The sequence below is a fragment of the Cottoperca gobio genome, chromosome 21, assembly GCF_900634415.1.
Source record: "Cottoperca gobio chromosome 21, fCotGob3.1, whole genome shotgun sequence".
Lineage (NCBI taxonomy): Eukaryota > Metazoa > Chordata > Actinopteri > Perciformes > Bovichtidae > Cottoperca > Cottoperca gobio.
The window spans coordinates 22,827,457-22,847,371 of NC_041375.1; the positions used below are offsets into that span (position 1 = coordinate 22,827,457).

General features: G+C 39.8%; 1 protein-coding gene across 1 annotated transcript in view; it reads left to right on the forward strand.

The window, feature by feature from the left end:
• The first annotated feature begins 4,746 nt into the window (after nucleotides 1-4,746).
• Nucleotides 4,747-19,915, forward strand: part of xpo4 (exportin 4) — a 33,469-nt gene continuing 18,300 nt past the window's right edge. Inside the window, exons 1-6 of the mRNA XM_029459420.1 lie at nucleotides 4,747-4,879; nucleotides 8,079-8,184; nucleotides 8,427-8,568; nucleotides 9,020-9,158; nucleotides 11,736-11,852; nucleotides 12,053-12,206. Of these exons, the coding sequence (XP_029315280.1) occupies nucleotides 4,787-4,879; nucleotides 8,079-8,184; nucleotides 8,427-8,568; nucleotides 9,020-9,158; nucleotides 11,736-11,852; nucleotides 12,053-12,206 (751 nt within the window). The 5' untranslated portion in view covers nucleotides 4,747-4,786. The remainder of the gene's footprint in view (nucleotides 4,880-8,078; nucleotides 8,185-8,426; nucleotides 8,569-9,019; nucleotides 9,159-11,735; nucleotides 11,853-12,052; nucleotides 12,207-19,915) is intronic.

Genomic DNA, 19,915 nt, shown 5'->3' on the forward strand with positions numbered 1-19,915 from the left:
GAAGAAGAAGAAGAAGAAGAAGAAGAAGAAGAAGAAGAAGAAGAAGAAGAAGAAGAAGAAGAAGAAGAAGAAGAAGAAGAAGACTCTGCAGTGTCAATAATTCAAGAAGTTGGCTTGATGGTCCCAGATTCTTCTGACACGCACAGAGAAATAGTTTAGCAGCCATCTTGTGGCGTGAAAGAAAATGTTTTCAAACTTTCTGCATTTGAAAATTAGAATCAAACTAACTAAATGAAATATGTTTAGTTGCCACATCTATCTTGTTTATCCACAGCTGCCTCATTTTGTGCCATTTGTAGTTCAGCGGATGGAGCCTGATCCTTCTTCCCTCAGAGGTTGCTGTTACACATATCCTTGTGTTTATAAAGTGCTTCCCGTTACTGATCCTCTGTTCTCACCCAACATTTCAAAGCTCACCTCCCATAAGCATCTTTAACCTTCGCAAACGGCACGTGTGGAGTTCAGGTGAGGCTGTTAAAAACCAAGCCTTCATTCTGTTTCAGTCGGATCAAAGACTGAACCATTGTAGTGTTCTGCTCGTAAATCACGGCAAGAAATTGCAATTCAAACTACTCTTCTTGTTTCCTGGGGGGGGGCAGTGAACACACAGTTTCCCGTGCTTTTGTTTTAAGGAAAGAACTGATGAATAAAATACCTTATTTAATGAAAATTAAGAGAAATCAAAGGCAGACCCGGACAGGCCTAAACCCGCCGGGTCGGATGGTGCTGAGTTGGTTTCTCACTGAGACTCGAAGCTCTAACACACACACACACACACACACACACACACACACACACACGTACACACGTACACACACATTCACTCAGATGCACACTTTTACAGCTATTTTGCAAAGATGAGTTGCATTGTAACTTAACCCGTCATGAAAACACAAAGCAACATGTTCTTACAACAGCAGACATGTGATAGTATGACTATGTGCAATACAAAAAAATACATTATATATAGTTTTCTAAACACTTAATATCCTTTTTGAACGTTTTTAGTACTGAAATGTACAAATATATTGGTTTATATATATTTTCTCTTTTCAGTTACAACATGCTGCTTATTATTGTGGTTAATATTATTTACAATATTATAATTGTTATTACCTTGTTTTTCTTTTTGAGGCTTAAAGAAGTGTTGGCTTCATTGCCAAGTGTGCCTGGGTTTTGAAAGTAATGAGCCGTGTGCCTTTCTAATTGAATGTTGGGAGTGTGTGTCGCCGCTCGATGACGAAGGAGACGACAGTGATGACGATCAGTGTTTGCAGAACATCGATGGCCGACTCTTCCCCTCCTGCTGCCGGGCTGGTCCTTAAAGCGGGAGAGGAGGATTCACAAAGAGATGGAACCGAGTAGATAAAAGTTAGAGGAGGAGTGAGGCAGGTTGGCTTCAGGAAATGTAATTTGAAAAAAAAGAATGAATAGCTTTCTTTTGTTTTTACAAAACTTCAACAAAGAGTTTTAGTGTTTGGTACATTTTCTTTTATTTATCCGAAATGACCACAAAGTGTGATTGTTGTTTAACTTTTTCCGACAGACCTGTGCCATGTTCTGTGTTGACACTATCATCCAGTACCTTCTCGCTTATTGACAATCAGTAAACAGTGACTGCTCTGTTTGTGTCAAACTGAACTGTTTGGTCAATTACCACCAAACCGTTCCAACAGTATTCTGAATTTGACTGTTATGACTAAGAAGCTCAAGAAGTCTGAACTTTAAGTGATTCTTTGACGCATAACGATGATGGAAAATGTGAGGATCAGATTTGTTACAGAAGATTTTTTTATTATTTTGCCTGACAATGTATTGAAAGTTTGTTTTTCTGTAAATGTGCCGTGCCTTGTGTTCTAAAGTAAGCAGCACAATCTTAAAATCTTATTATTATCATCATCTTTTTCACTTTTTCCTGTTTTTATTCTTTATTTGTGGAAGTTGTGTCACATCCACACTGGCTTTGTTTACATGCACCAACATTATTCTTCTTACTCTAGTTTGTAACTTACAGTAAATTGAATTAATTGGCATTGTTCTGTAAATGTATCTCTGCAACATGTTTTAGGAAAGGGAAACAGCTGTGCAATGATGCAACTCGGGTCTTGTTTGAATTTATAAAGCTGTTAGTTTTATTTGATAGTTCAAATTGAAATATTCCCATCACAGACGGGCAGATTCGTTGCATGGATACACTAAAAAAACAACAACAAATGCATCACATTGTTTTAGTTTGTCGTGAATGTGTTTAATGGTGGTAAAGCCGGTCTCCTGCAGGTAAACAAAGCCAGTGTTGCCTGAGCTTCCCAGATAAACAGTCTTCTACAGAGCACCACTGAATCCACTGTGGACGAAGTGCCTTGCTCGAGGGCTCCCATCATTGAGATTAAGGCAAAACAGGTGTTGCTCTTTTCACTCTTCCTCATGCAGCTTTTCTCTCAGGTGGTCCTGACGTCCACTTCTATAAACCTCTCGTTGCCAATCCACGTCGACCAGGACGGACTGCTTTGTGAAAAAAATAGCTTTATAACGGGAGCCGCTGCAGTGTGCGTGCGTGTGTGTGTGTGTGTGTGTGTGTGTGTGTGTGTGTGTGTGAGGCGTTTCTGTTTCTAAGGTTAGATAGAGATGACTGACAATCTTTGACTGACTTGATATCTGACTTCTTCACGAGACTTACTTGTGTATCCTTTTTTCATTTGGTATTTTTACTCTAAGGAGTCTCCTGTTGTCTCTGAAGCTCCTTGATGTAAGATACAATTATGTTACTCTTGAATTTATATTTATACAGATATACATATTTTTTGTATCTTCCCCCCCACCTTTTTTTTCAATTTCCCTTGTGCTAATGTTCAAAAGCCTGTCTACGCAGTATTATAGATGATGTAATGTGGACAGCTATCTCTTTTTTTTACATTTATGTATGAACTGAGAATTTGTAAAAATGCTTTCACAGTCCTTGTGTGTAAAATGTATGTATAAATTAAATTAACCAACTTGGACTTGTGCTTTATTTCAGTGCATTAATGTGTGAACAGATAACTTTATCATTTGAAAGTAAAACAAAGTGTTAAAATCTGCTTTTAAGTTGAGTTCTGATAATAATTGCGTATACTATAATACTTTCCAAGTCTAAGACTTCTTGTTTTCTTGATGAAAAAGTACATTTAGAATTTTATTATTTATTTTTAAGTCATAAATAAAAAGCAAAACCCAATTTACTGTAATATATTTAATTTATCTTACTTGTCTGATACAACTACATTCATATATTTATCTTTAACATAAGTAAAAGCAGCATCACCACAATAATAAGTTTTATCTGTATAGCACCTTTCATACAAGAATTGCAGCCCAAAGTGCTTCACAGCAAAAATATAACAATTAGTACAAGATTAGACAGAATAAGAGCATTTACAGTACAATAATCACAGTGTAGATGTAAATGAGTCTGAAGTACCATGATACAAATAGCTGAATTAAAATAATATAATATAGCAGAATTAAAATAGTATAAAATAACATTGGAGATCATGCCTAGTTTCCGTATCTGTGCCGTATTTAACGACCCTCCTGCCGGGAAATCACATTCATCACCATTCTTGTAAATGTTTTAAACTGTCAGAGCCATATTGTAAAAGCATGAGATCAACAATGCGCCCCTGTGGCAATGTAAAACTTAATAAGAAATCATGCATTCAAACAAGTACTCACAAATCAAAATGGCAGCTTTCGTATCTCTACTGATTTTCACCTTCAAAACAACATTTTAATGTTACATCTGGTCGAGGTGGAGCTACTTTCTTTTAACAGTCTATATTATATACAATTTGGAAAGTTCATACATATTTTGTATGTAAAATCTTAATCTGCAAAGTATAGCTGTCAAACAAATGTGCTATAGTGTCCTGAAATGCTGAAGTACAAAGTTGGATCAAAGGTAAATGTTAATTACAAGAACCTGAAAAGTTGAAAATTGAAATTGAAAAGTACAATTGTAGGTTATTTTACTCTCAGCTGGGGATATACCTATTATGTGGTTAAAGAAGTAGGTTACTCAGATCTTTTACTCGAGTGAAAGTAGCGACACTACAGTGTAGACATCTCTGTTACAAGTTAAAGTCCTGCATTCAAATTCTTACTTCAGTAAATAAGTATTATCATCAAAATGTATATATATATATATATATATATATATATATATATATATATATATATATATATATGTTTCCATTAAGCACAATGCCATTAAGCACAATGCCCTCTTTCAGAATGGCTAACATAAATTACTGCTAAGTAGCTAAATCTATAATAATGCATCATAATTGATTAGTTTATATTTTTTATAAATGATCTGCATTATTTATACAAATCTGCAAAGTCACAATTAACTACATGTGTCAAATAGATGTAGTAGAAGTATAAAGTACAAATAGAAATACTCAAGTAAAGTAGCCTTCAAGTACCTCAGAATTGTACTGAAAAGGCAATTACTTTCCACCACTGTCTATTTCTAATGCTATTTTCAAATGTTTGGTCAATATCAGAGTTCAATTTATGGAACTTTAATTATAAATGTCTTACACTGCACTTTAACTTTCATGTTTGGGTTATATACCAACGTTATTCTATTTTAGCTTGCTTTAATTTTCTATTATTTGCTCTTTAATGACTTTTTAAAATTGCATTTGAATGTCCCTTTGAGGTGTGTCTCTTTCTCACTTTTCCCCGATGGGGGGGGTCTTGAACCCTGCCGCTACCAGCGCTGTAATCCCACAATGCAGAGCGCATGGTGCGTCATTGGAGAGGGACGAAAATGATGGCGGCGGTCGGTGCACCAGAAGTGATCACACAGCTGGAAAGCGCTGCCAAAGTTTTAATGGTGAGAAATGTAACGTTGTTTTCGCGCTACGAAGAGGCGCGCGAGACTCGTACGTTGACGTTGTGGCGCGTGGAGTTTGGCGGTTGGAGACGCCTAACCGTTATTCCCTGTTTTGGTTGTGAACTGTGTTCAGTTTTCCCGGAGAGAAACGGTGTGTGAGCGATGCGTGGCGCCTTCCCTACTCCTTTTGCGTGTCTCCATCCCGCATAAATCCCAACATTTCCCCCATTTCGTCTTAATGTTCCTCCTTCCTTTTATCAACCGCCATTACACTAAAATATCAGCCCGTTTTTAGACACTTTCCAGAAACTTCAGCCGGTAAGTTTTATATTGCACTCAGTTGGAGCATCCCGGTGCTGTTGATTCACTCGGTTTGTAGCTTTAGCTCATCCTGTAACATTACCCCCATAAAACACTCATTTATATCCAGTGTTAACCTCTTTTCCTGCTCTCTGAACTCCCTCCAGCCTCATTGTATCACTGAACACACTAGCTAAAGTGGCTAACCGTAGTGTATGTCATGAGTCTGGAGCTAGCTAGAGCCTCTTCTTGCTTTCTGCCATTTTGCGTTTCGTTGTTATGTTTTTTTTAAACTGTTTTAAAGTCAGTTTTAAGTGGACTAGTTGCTTCATATGAACAAGTTGATACAAGTGCTTTATCCTCACGTGTTAGTCAGCAGGTGTTTCAATGGGTGGTTAGCCATGTCTGCCATTGTTTTAGTTATTGTGGTATCATAATGTATTCATTTTAGTGTCTATATTAACCAGGCGTTTCCTAGATTATTTTAGATTGGTACAGGTGGATGTAATAAAGTGTATGAATATAAATATGTAATTTACAGCAGCTGTAAGGTGCTGGAAAAGCTTGATAATGCACATTGCTTAGGAACCCTGACCAGAAGAATCCGAATCATCTGTATTGGTCTGTGTACACATACAAGGAATGTGACTCCGGTTTTTAAGCTGCTCTCAATGCTTGTGTTAACATCCTTTCTGGTGTAATTCAGAATTGGGCAGTGTGTTGATGCTTATCATCAATCGTGTTGTTTGGCAATATTTTAGGGATTGTGCAACTTTTTGTGTCTCTCTGTAGGAGGGGTTTGACAATACATTTTTAAAATGTTGTAGCATTCAGTAAAAGGCTCTTGATGGTGTATAGAACTCAAAGTGAGTTGTGCTGCTGAATTGCATTGCATTGTATTAAGGGGTGTTTGGAATATTTAGTCGACCCTCCTAGATATAGCTGGTATAATGCAATGAGGTTTATCATAAAGTCGAGCGGCACATGGAGAGTGCAAACCTCCGTAATGGCCAAATGACTTATCTCACAATCTTAACGTCATAAAAATCATTTGTGTAAATGCTTCCCTGATTCGAATCCGTTCCACAATTTAATGGGTTCTTCTTTGGCCCATGCTACACCCTTCCACCAAGTTTCATAAAAATCAGGCCAGTAGACTTTCTGTAATTCTGCTGACAGACAGACAACAAACCAAATGTACTTTTCTTTGTTTTATATCCTATTACAATTAATGTCTTTGGGCATCACCTTGGACTTTGAGATGGACATTTTTCTTTATTTTCTGCCATTTAATAGACCAAACAATGAATTGATTAATCTAGAAAATAATCTGCAGATTGATTGATAACATTATAATATATTTGTTGATGTTTAAAACATCAGCATGGCATGGAAGTTATTCCCCCCTCTAATAAACATCAGTTATGATCCATAAATCCAAATAAACAATAAAGCATTTCTACTTCAGCTCACAGTGAACTTTGATGTTTTGATTTATGTGTGCTCATTGGATCAAGACATTTACATCATAGAAGTGATGCTGTAATTGATTTTTCTTTGCTACTTGAAGGCAGCTCAACATTGTTAAAAAATATATTACGTTTATTGTGATCATGTTAGCAAACATCAAGCGGACACAGAAGAACATCATTCGTTTGGAGTCGTGTCTCCACTCTGGATGAATGTAAATCCAATAGTTGCTCTCCTGAAGCAAATATTTGTCCTTTTTTCTGCTGAATGCTCCACTCGGTTCACCGGCTAGTTGCTAACTTTGTGTCTCTGCTTTTTGTGGTGCACAGTTGAAGGTTATCAGACCATTAGGTTGAAAATCCCTGTCAGCAAAGCTGTGGTCTGTAAAATCCAACAATAAGCTAAACGAGCTTCATTCAGAAGCTTCAGAGTGATCCTTTTTGTTGTGCCACTTATCACATTACACATAGTAACCTATTTCCCATTGTTGTGGCTGTTCAGTAGTGCGGCTTTATTACGTTTTTAGTAAATTACATTTTCCATTTTTTGTTCATATCAGAGGATAACTGATATAAGTCATGGCGTGTCTGGAATATCGTCATAGTATATTACGTGGTTTTTGTGCGTGTGCGCATGCTCTCACATAAAAGGGTCTTCTGTTTACTTCAGCCTCAGAGCTGCTTTTACTTTGACTGCAATTAACTGTATCATGACGACACTCCTCAATAAAAGAGTTTGTGTTTTGTATTTTGAGCTGCCATCATGAAGAGTTTTCTGTTATCGACTGTCTTGTTTACTTCTGTAATGTATGACTACAGTATTAATCCCAGGGCGTGTTGTAGAAATGCTCCTCTTTAGAGTATTGGTCTTATAATGACATGGCATGTTGTTGTTCCTCTGAGAAGTATTTGTGCACAGCAGGAACATTTCTAAACACATTTATATGCATTCACAGCTGCTGCAATGTAAGCAAACTATGCATAATGTTGCGTAGCTAAACCAGCGGCTAATGAACGTCACGCATTTGGAAAACATAAAGCTAATGGAAACCCTGAGGATCTTTGTCTTCTTTTGTAATTTGAGTTCTATTGACATTGTTGTTAACCTAAAAAAGCTTTAAACTTATGTCACATTATGTATGGTGATGTACATGCACATTTCAAAGCATATACACATTGATTGCTTCAATCTACAGTTTTCTGAGACGAGTTGCATGATAATCATCATGCTTCTGATGGGTCTATTATCACTGTGTTAACAAGTGTAATCCTTTTCTCATTGGCTAAAATAGCACATTCCACCAAACAAACTATTTAAAATCACAAATGTTAACTTGAATTAGATGTTCTGAGAAGTGAGAAGCCCGAACACGGTAGAAATGAACTAAGTCTTGTCTATAAAAGCTGTTTCTCTTTGTGTTTGTTTACAGGCACCGCCGTCCATGGTCAGCACAGAACAGAGGCAGCATGCTGAACACATATTCCTCTCCTTCAGGAAATCCAAATCACCGTTTGCCATCTGCAAGCACATCTTAGGTAACTATTGACGTAATCATTTAGCCTTCACATAGCTTATTTTTAACCTACATGATTTTTAGAAACTTGAATTTATCCAGAGAAGACGGCTCTTTTTTGTTATGCATCTACGAGGGAGGAAGTGTTTCCATCTAATCTGGGCTTCAGCCAATGATGTTATGATCACACACATTCTGCCCAGCATTCATCTTTCTCCCTCTCTGTATTTCTCTTCCTTCACCTCATTCCTCTCTCCTCTCCAGAGACCAGTAAGGTGGACTATGTTCTGTTCCAGGCAGCCACAGCCATCATGGAGGCGGTGGTGCGGGAGTGGATCCTGCTGGAGAAGACCAGCATCGAGTCGCTCCGGGCGTTCCTCCTCACCTACGTCTTACAGAGACCCAAGTAAGGAAAGGAGGAGAAGGGGGTTAATTAAACCGTTCTGTGTCTTTTGGGTCTCTTGTTAAGAATGTATGAAATCTTTAGCCCTGTGGTGGGATTCACAAGAACAATGTACCAGTAACTTGTCCTTTTAAATCATGCATATATTATGATCTTGTTGATAAACTAAATAATACTAATACCAACCAACAAGCTGGAAGGATTTGTGTTTACTTTTGTTTGAGTAGATAAAAAATAAAAAGACCACAAAAATGCTGTAACTTTTCCAAGTGGTGCAAGCCAAAGAAAATAAGCTGCAGCTGGGGTTGAACCCTCAGACACTACATTTCTCTTTCACTTTGTTTTTCTTGCGTTCCTCAGTCCCTGCTGATGGTCGGTGTTGTTGCACTCACTGTAAGCTTCTCTGGTTCTGAGAATTAATTTTATAACTCAGCGCCTCCCCGTTTCCCTCCAGCCTCCAGAAGTACGTCCGTGAGCAGATCCTGTTGGCTGTGGCGGTCATCGTGAAGAGGGGCTCTCTAGACAAAAGTATCAACTGTAAAGGCATCTTTCTGGAGGTCGGACAGCTGATCAGCAGCGGGAACACCACAGTGGTGAGAAACATTACAGATGTGTGATTAATGTCTGTAACCATGAACAAATAATCAAAGCTTCATTAATAACGTTCAAATTTTAAATCAACATGCTGTGCAGATTTATTTTTTATTTTTCTAATTTTTGCATGTCTATTCTTTGTGTTAAAACCTGGGGTTTCTGCAGTTTTAGATCAAGTTTAGACACTTGTATTATTGGTGGCTGTGTAGGATTGTTTCTGACTCAAGTTATTTCCAATGACTCCAGAGTGTTGTAAAGTCCAAATTCATTGAAATAATGATGAATGTGATCATTTCCAAAATTCAAAACCTGTTTTTATCTAAAGAAATATTCTTCAATCTGTTCAAAAACAATTTCAGTGCAGTCAGTTTGCTCGTCAGCTTGCCGCACACAATGGGAGGCGTGCACCTGTATTTACAGGGGGCTGTCGAGCAGCGATCTAACAGCACCATAAATTATATAAACTAGAATAACCAAAATGCACTTTTATAGTTCATTACTTAAGTAAAAAGATCATATAATGTAGGCTTATCGCATTCACTTGGTGCTCCATCAAGACGTCATCACTTTATGTTTACAAAACTGACGTCATATTATTATTATTATTATTATTATTATTATTATTATTATTATTATTAGTAATTTAACCCGAAAAATCACACAGTTCAATTATATTTGTGACTTGATGGACAACATCTGTCTCCTGGTTACAGGCCTCCTGCTCGGGTTCTGGCTCAGATTACACAGAGCTCAGTCTGAAAATAAAAAATGGCACAAAAGCTTTACTGAGGAAAATAATCTCCAGGCGTTCCTGTTTAATATCCAGTGCCTGTTTTCTTTGCTTTGCTCTGAACTGTTCTGGTGACCTTATTGTTGAATATGTAACATATAGTGTGTGTATAACACAGTAAAAGGTGAAATATTGCTGCATGAAGGCAAAATATTTGTGATGTTTGTAAAACTATATTGGCATAACAAGATCTCAATGCTGCTCTGCATAATATGACAAACTGGACATCTCTCAATCCAGTAGGTGGCACTGTTTCATTTGTTTCCTTAAGTGTGTGTGTGTGTGTGTGTGTGTGTGTGTGTGTGTGTGTGTGTGTGTGTGTGTGTGTGTGTGTGTGTGTGTGTGTGTGTGTGTGTGTGTGTGTGTGTGTGTGTGTGTGTGTGTGTGTGTGTGTGTGTGTGTGTGTGTGTCTTAATAGTTTCTTGTAGGAGTGCATCTTAACTGGGCGTGAGAATGTGCTACTGCTTCGGATGCTGCACTTAGACTATTTCTAACCAACCCCTTTAATATCTGTAGTTGTATTAGTGCCTTGCAGGTAGGGCTGGGTATCAATACTCTGTATCTGTAAGGCTGTATCACCGAGTACCAGGTCATATCGAAACTTCTCCAGTCAAACGATAAATGCATTTTATTCTTTTTGTACCCAGATCTAGAAACAAAAAGACTATTTGTCTGGTTTTGCTCGCTGCAGGCATCGATTGGCCCACTACTGTGTGTGTGTGTGTGTGAGAGAGAGATATGTTTTAGAGGGAAACTGTTGCGCTCCTAAACTACATTCACAATCACAAATCCTTTTACAATTAGAAACTAAATAAAAAGTTTGGCTGTATACTACATGTAAGCATCTATTTTGAAAGCACGTCCATATTCAGATTTTTATTTATTTTGAACATACAACAAATTAGTAAAGAAACAAACAAATATTACATGTCCAAAAAGGTGCTTAAAAAAATAGTAAAAATAAAGCTGCAGGGGCGTCCCGGTAGTTCAACCGGTAGCACAGGCGTCACAGGCGTCGCATATACAAAGGCTTAGTCCTGCCCACAGCGGCCACTGGTTCGAGTCCGACCTGTGGCGTTTGCTGTATGTCGTTCCCTCTCTCCCCCTTTCACAATCTGCACTTCTCTATCATAAAGGCATGAAAAGCCCAATAATATAACTAATAAAAATAAAGCTGCATACTTTGTTTTTCAGTTAATTTTGTACTTAAACGTGTGTAGAATGAGTTGGTATGTACTGTAGTATGGAATTGGGATAAAGTTTGAGTCTTTCCACATGATGCACATTGTGGCCCCTCCTCCTTAGGTTCTTACTGATGATCCTTGCTTTAGTTTGGCCGTCAGCGCAGCTCTTTGTACAACATGACCTCAGATTCAGATCAACGTTACTATCCCACACAGGGACATGAGAACACCATGAAGTCCACAGTAAAAGCATAAGAACACAACATAATCGAAATAAAACACATTTAATCCAATAAAGACAGAATAAACAATAAAGTCAAATCCATAACGTTCAAATCCAATTTGACAAAAGTGCAAGTGACCCGCTAGGAGGTTAAACTGCATGTTATCCAGGCTGATGGCTTGAGGAATAAAAGAGTTCTTGTATCTACTTGTTTTGAATTTATTTAGTAGAAATGTATTTCCCCGTGTCAGGTTGCTGCTGCGACTGAAATTGGAGTAAAGGGAATGGGTACTATCCTGTAAAAAAAGATTCTAGTCCGTACTGGTACTGTCGGTTACTCTTTTCCTGCTTTGTGATCACACAACCCTCTGTGCTGCAGCAAACACTGGCCTGCTCCATCCTGACCGCTCTGCTCAGCGAGTTCTCCAGCTCCAGTAAAACCAGCAGCATCGGCCTCAGCATGGAGTTTCACGGAAGCTGCAAGCGTATGTTCCAGGTTTGTTCCCCACCTCACCTCCATATTTTCCCATGTGTTTGTGTCTCAGTGACTAACGGGAACAACACCAGAGCGCTGCAGCTGGAAACCACGGGCTGCATTGTAATCCTATCGGGGCAATTGTGTACCAATAATGTACGTCCACAAAAAAGTGATTTTTCTTCCTGAATTCACCCATCTTCCTCCCCTTCTTCCTCCAGGAAGATGGCCTGCGTCAGATCTTCATGTTGACCATGGAGGTGCTGCAGGAGTTCAGCCGCAGAGAAAACCTAAACGCCCAGATGTCGTCCGTCTTCCAGCGCTACCTGGCTCTGGCCAACCAGGTCCTCTGCTGGAACTTCCTGCCACCTAATCATATCCTTTCTTTGTCAGAGGCTGACGATTTCTAGATCGTGGCTCATTATTTCTGCAAAAGTATGGAGAGGAAAAACAGGTCAGTCCCAGATATATAACTACTTGCAGTGCAGTTTATGGCGTTCCATCTGACATGGTGGGATATTTGTTGTTCTAAACATTTTTATTTTACGCCTAGTCTGGCACAGAATAAAAACTTAAAACTCAACACAATCCCAGAGGTTTTATGTTTGTAGTTTTATCAACTTTTATTTCATTTCTGAAATCTGGCACCATGACAATTTTCCAACAGAATTCAGTTATGTAAGCAGCAAAGCCACATGATCAGGATCCTTTAAACTTTTTTACCCAAACATTTTATCAAAACAACTTTTTTTGGAAGTAAATAAGTGTAATATCTTTATCGTGTGTGTGTGTGTGTGTGTGTGTGTGTGTGTGTGTGTGTGTGAGACCCAGTAATGCAGCTCACCATCAGTTTTTCTTTGTAGTAGGAGGCACATATCTATATTATCTTTGCAGTTGGCAGCATTGTTGAGCAAAGTTAGGCTGTGTGTGTGTGTGTGTATAGTCGGTCGGTCCAGGTTTATTACGGCCTTAATCCCAACCAGCCTGGCATCCTCTCTGCCTGTCTGAGGGGATTCTGGAGTGGCGCTTTGCTGCCAGCCAGGGCCATGTATCACTTTCAAAGAGGTGTCTGTCTGTCCATCTCTGTATCATTCCTGCAGCACGCCACCCCCCCACCCCCGCCTCGGCTTGTTGAGGCTCCCCTTGGTATGCCTGGCACGCTCTGTTTGATAGGCCTGTGTTCTCAAAAACGTGTGTGAGAGCTGTTTTAACAGTTAGTTTTCGGTGTGGGATGTGTAATGTATATGAAGCCAGCACAGCAGTTACTGTACATGTAAGGGATCTTTCAGGTTGAGGTTAAAACAGGTTATTCAGTCACAAGAGTTTTCTTGAGTTGCACACAGGTGATGTGATTTGTACAAACCGTGATCGCTGTACCAAGGTAACTTTCCACTTTCGGGGTGTATTAATGCTTTTATGGCAGTTCTTGGACGAGAGGGCTTTTTGCATTAATGTAATGAAATACCTGGATTTCTCAGGTAATTATTTCAATGGAACTTGTGTGAATCTTTCAAGTTGGGAACAAATGTTTCAGATTAATTCGACACCACATGAAAGCAGCAGAAATGCCTTATCTCGCAATGTTAACGATAGTGAAACAGAAGTCCTGTATCCCCACAGTGACTCGAGTCCGCTCCAAAATGCAATGGGTTCTTCCTTGACCCATGCTACACCCTTTCACCAAGTTTCATGAAAATCAGGCGAATGGTTTTCCCTGATCGTGCTGACAGACACACAAATAGAGCCAAAAACATTACGTCCTTGGCGAAGGTACTGAGGCCTCAGGCTACTAGCTGTAGTTCTCTGGTTTCTTAATGTTGATTGTCTCAGGCCTTAGAAATAGCCAATACATTCTCAAATCAAGTGACATTCTCCTTGAAGGTCTGTGTGCATGTGAGTGTTTGTAAAGCCTACAAGTGTCTGGGCTGTTGTTGAAAAGGAGAACAGATTGATGATGACCGCTGGGAGGCCTGAATGAGTGCGGCCGCCTGTCTGCAAGTACCAAAACACGCCCGTGTGATGCGACGCAAACGTATGCCAACACGGGTATCAGGGGGCCTCTCCCTAATTGTGTGGCTGACAGTCGCCGCCTTTCATACACACGAGTGCACCCACTCGTCAACCAGCTCAAAGACCTTTTTAAAAAAAGCAGTTCTCCCTTAGACGAACTGAGCGGTATGCATGTCATCTGTCCTCGCCGCCGTCTGAACCCCTCGGCTCTGGTGTCATCTGGTGGAGGCACGCTCCCCGGGCGTCTGTACGACACCGTGTCACTCCACACCGGGCTTGACTCTGCTCAGGGTCGTGGTCAGGCCTCGAGGCTGTGGCTGCAGTCAGGTGCTGTAAATGGCTGTCGGAGATGACACATGGATCACCCTCCGACCCCCTGCCTCCATTCTGCATTTCTGGATCCACTTTGTGTTGTTTAGATGTATTTGGTATGTGAGGGAATCTCTAAATTCATCTGTCACTTGTGTTGCTATAATTGCCAGTGGCACTTATTTCGGTAGCGTTTAGTTTTCTCCCATCTGTTCTGTCCTTCACTAAAGAGGAATGTATAGATTTCACAGCGCATCAGCTCACTAAAACTCAAGTTGTTTCAGATTAGAGCATGGCCTTCCTCGCCTCTTCCATTGAGGCGCTGTTGTCCCTCTCTTACTTCCCTTGTAGTTAAATACTTTCTCATTAGAGAAGACGAGGGAGGAGGAGCCCCCCTGCTTTTAGAATTGTTGGTTATTTTTAGTGAAACGTAATAAAAGCGGCATTAACTCCTCTGAGCAACAATCACCCAAATCAGGAGTTATTCTTGTGCCGAAGAGACGACTGTCAGCCTCGGCCCCGCTCTGTATTCTCATTAGCCGTTCGGAGGTCAATTTATAGGCAGTTTGGCCCTCAGGTTAAGGTTAGGATTTGGAGTGTGTAAGCTGATGCTGAATGTTTGCCGTGGCCCTGACCTGTATGGAGAATCTTCAACCACTGCGGTCTAAACACGGGTGGGACGGTTCATGCAGATGGTTAAATGCTTAAGCAAATTCTATTTTCTCAGTTGTGTGTAGAGATGTTCTCTTGTACAAGGACTTGCAACGCTGTAGAATACTTTCGCTATTACGTTTTAGAGTACAATATTTTGGACCCAAACTGTCTTCAGAAGCTGAATCAGCTCCTGGACATAAAATGTGTTTTTGTCTGTCTTGCACATTATTGTGGAGATTTATGTTTACATTTTTTAAATTGGAAGCATTTGTGCAAAAATTGACATTTATACAGAACATTGAACCGCTTCAATTATTATACTGTTTCCCAGAAATGATGTAAAATAAAAAGTAAAGAGAGAAAGGAAAAAGAAAAAGGGGGAGGGGGGGGAATAAACCTGTCAGACCACACATTCACCTTATCCATATTGTTAATTTTCTCCAAGATGGTTTTATTTCTCTTCCTAAAACTCTTGATAAACTTGCAATTTATCAAAATAAAAAGGAGGCAGGCTGTTGTGCAGTGTATCGATTAAAAGATGTCTGAATCGCCACCTTCAGCCACAACTTATCACTTCCTGGTCTCAAAGAAACATTTGCATGATTGATATATTCTTGGTTTGATTTAGTAGTGTGCAAATTAATCACAACTGCTGTCTAAACAGATGGGGGGGGGTGGCAAACGGTAGAAGAAAATGGGAAAGGGGGGGGGGGGGGAGGGGGGGTTCAGTGAAGAGGTATTCCTGGACTGTTATTTCACATGGCGAGGCTGCAGGGGAGACTTAAAGCAGGATATATCACTTAAACCCTACCACGCGCCTTAGCATAGCACTGTTCTCCTCGCACGGCCGCTGGCAGACGCTCAGCCGCTCTTCCTGTGCAGCGGCTCCGTCCTCAGTCAGGAGGATCAAACATAATGAATAGAGGATACAAGAGAAGCTCGCTAATCCACAGCCGTCGGGCACAAAGGTCGGGCCGGCCTGCAAGGTCTTCAGATCACTGAGATTGTTCACTTAAAGCGGTCATGAAAATACTATCAAATAGATCTGTGCAGTGCTTTGTGCAGCATCTGCAACATTGTTGATGAAAGAGGAGCTGGGAATGTGAAATGTGAAACCAGATTTGATTAGTTGCACAGCGGCTTAATGAACTATACCAGGGGTGTTGCACCCATTTATTACAAATCACACACACTTTGCATTAGTTAACCTTTTGTAAACATGCTGTTGAAAGGTTATTTTTTTTCTTTACTGTTCCAGGCTTCTATTGGCTCCTATAAATGTTCGTGGAGTATTAAAAATCAAAACTTTTAAAACTTGCCCAAGTACAGAAATGAGGCAGAAAGAAAAAAAGATCTAAATTCACCTTCATATTAAAAAGAAATGGCAACACGGTTTGAACATTCAACAAAATAACACTTGATGTTTACTGTAATGGGTTACACATTTCCATCATCTGCTAGTTATACCACACTGGAGAGAAAGGAAACCAACCGCTGACTAGAAGAAGAAGAAGAAATGCATTAATATATTTAAAACATGTGTGTGTTGCCTTTTGAAAATGGGCGTCAGTTATATAAAATACACAACCGTTGAGGAATTAAATTGTGCAAACACACTGGTATGATTATTTTTAGTCGCGCTGTGGCTCCAGAGATGGACCCTTTGTTCCAGGCTGAAATATCTCAAAAACTATTTGATGAATTGTCATGAAATTTAATCCAGAGGATGAATCCTACTGGTGTTGATGATTCCCCTGACTCTCCCTCTATCTACTAAAGATTTTAGTAGAAAGACAATTATTGTATAGATTGTCATGGAATCAGAATTCTCATCGAGTCTAAACTTTGACTTATCCAGTGAAACATCTCAACATTTACGTGATGAATTGGCACAAAATTGGGTACAAACATTCATTTCCTCCTCAGGATTAATTGATGATTTTAGCGATCCAAAGTGCCATCATCAAGTCAAAAATAGAATTTATACTTCTGTTTATATCCAAAAACATGCAACACTAATGACTATCCCATCAGCCTCAGCTGCGGCTTTTTGTTTAGTGTAAATTAGGAAGTGTTAGAACACTAACAGGCAAAACTACGATGGCGAACATAATATCAGCAGGTTAGCATTGTCATGACGTTAGCATTTAGCATCACTGCAGCCTGTCAGCTGCTGGTGAGACTACACTCTTTTTGTGTTTGTGACAAAATGACACAAATCATATCTGTGTGTTTAATTTATAGCTACTCCACTTCTGTAAGCATGTGGTAACAGAGCGAACAAACACACAAAGATGAGGAGATTAAAATGTTGGCGTTGACAAATTTGGTTGTTTGCTTTTGTGGTCCACAAAGCTCAGCCTCTCTGGTGCATTCAGAAAGAGCTCCGCACACATTTGCTGTTTTGTAGTCATGTGGTCGGTTTATGCATAGCAACGCTCGCTGAATTACGGCCCATGAAGGAAACAATGATGGCTTTTTATTGCAGCTATGCTCCCTCGTGCTTTGAAGTGGAGAGCCGTGTGTTGACGCACACTACCTGGGCTAAGGTTCACATGCAAAACCATAAATACTGAACGTCTAAGTGTCTGTCACTGAAGATGTGGAGCTGAAAAAATGTCGGCAAATCAGAATAAATAGAATCAGGAGAGGAAATGAAACTTGAAATGCTGGCTGTTACTCTGCCAAAGTAACTGGCAGTAACTACCAGCAGCAGTTTTATTGGCATTTGACTGGTGGCTGGTGTTAATTAAGGTATTACAATGTGTGTTTATGAGTCTGTGTGCCTGCAACTTTGGCAACCGCAAGTGGGAACTAAACATGCGTGAATCTCTCCACTTGATTTAAACTCTTGTGGAGACGTCGGCTGTGTATGCGGTCAGTTGAATGCGTGTCGGCGTGTCCGTTTATCTGTCAGTCCGTCTTATCTTTCCAGTGGAAAATCGACGCGTCACATTAGTTATTCTTGAGCCTGCTGGAAGAGTTGAGATAGTAGCAGGTGATGTCTTTTAAAAACCCACCAAACCCACAGCCACATGTCGTAGTCACTCCGCGCACATTACTCATCCTGGAGGCATGTGCACACACACACACACACACACACACACACACACAGTGGATAGCATGGTTGACGTTTTAAATTCACTTCTCATCTCAGCAAGTTGGATTTTCCTCAGAATTCATGAGCTTGAATTTAAAGCGACGTACATACGACGGTACATACATGTTGTATGATAGTTTCATGAGTGAGAACGGCAACGTCAGGATTCAACTTTTATCACGCTTCAATATTTGATCCAGTGATTTTGGCCAGCGTCAGACTGATGATCAGATCGGCGCGTCCCTGATAATTACCTGCACGTCTTCAGTGTCAGAGAACAACATGTGAATTGGGTTCTAGTCATGTTCTGCCTTTGTATTAGTCATTTATAAGGTCATTCTGACAGAAATAAGTACAAATATAGAAAGTTAAATAAATAAGTCCAACGTGAAACTAAATAAAGTAAACCATTCTTCCAAATGATCAGTTTAAAAATATTTAGAATAATTAAATGTTTTATTGGGCTCTCTTCAGGCGTCCTGTTTTCGCCCTAATATAGAGCGTCTCTATCTTTTTGGTGTCGCAACCTGTCAGAGACATTTTACGTCTCTGTCCGGCTGTGTAAAGTAGTCGAAGTTGCTGTGTAGTTATCATTCCTGAGGTCTCTTGTGAGTTTTGTCTGTCATCTGATCTTTAGGAGGGTTTGTACAACCTCTGTCACCAAGGTGGTCCCTTCCTCCCGTCTGAAGGCTGCAGGACTCGGTCAGTCCCACTTGTTACAGAAGAAGTGTCGCTCTGCCTCGTGTAACATTTAATTTCCTGTCTTTTTATCTAAGAGATTTGCAAGAGAAGTCAGGTTAAGTTTGTCATTGAGCCTGGTTCATTGTGTGCATCATGACGGGACAGGTACGTGAAAGAATATATAAATAAAGTAAAGAAACATTTTCTAATCAGAAATAAATAGTAAACCCTGGAATAAAAGAAATGCACATGATGTCAGTCATATCGCAGCACCCTCCTTACTCATTCCTTCCATCTTCTGAAAGGTTCAGATAGAGGTCCTCTGCCTCACCACGACTATTTTTAACAAGGCCTGAAAGCCAAGCATCGGACACACACTCGATCCCACAGATCCTTAGACAGGTGCCAAGTTTTGTGCCGAAAAGCATGGTGTGGTGTGTTGTGGTGGGGTGGGGTGTGTGCATGGGGAGTGACTGTGGGCTGGTGTCGGAGGAATGCTTGACCTCACCGGCCTCTGCCGCTGTTTGGCTTTGATCAAACATTCCTCTGGAAGTCCCCCCCCCCTTCTGTCACCGAGCCCAGACCAGCGATGCGCTTTTGAGTGAGTTTTTTTACGTGTATTGTGTGGGTGATGGCAAACAGAGCATTTTTTATTATTTGAATATTTTTTTTAATTCTTTCTACAAGCGAGCAAAAGAAGAAAACATTTGCAGAGTATAAAATATGGAAACAAAAACTATTATTGCTGGCAGTAGTCTTCCATCCAACATCCTGGAGAGGAGACGATAAAACAATCCATGCCGTACGTTAAACCCTTAAAACTTATTCAAACTTTATTCTATTTCTTTATTGGAGATTGCAAAGTTTCTAAATATACCAAATAAGTTGGGTAGAAATGTAAAGAAACGCACTGTGTGTGAAATCATAGTTCTCTCATGGTCCTGTGCACAACAGCAGTGAAGCCGTCGTTGGCAACGAAAGTCAACATAAAATAGTGCAGCAGCTAAAACATGAATAAAATATAAAGTGAAATATAATACTGTAGTAGCCTGGTGAGTAATAGTCACATATCAAAACTGTAATATAGATACCGAAAATATTTCTATTTGATATTTGAACACGGGACGTTGGGTTTAAATTAGAGCCGAAACAATTCATTAGTTGATCGTCAGGATAATAATGTTCTGATATTTTAATAAGAGATTTATCAAGTCAGGGTTTTGGACTTGTTGTTAAAGTTGTGTGATTTAACATATTATATAAAGTATATAAAATATATACCGTGCGAAATGTCTTCACCAGTAGAGTGGATCGCTTTATATTGCAGTGA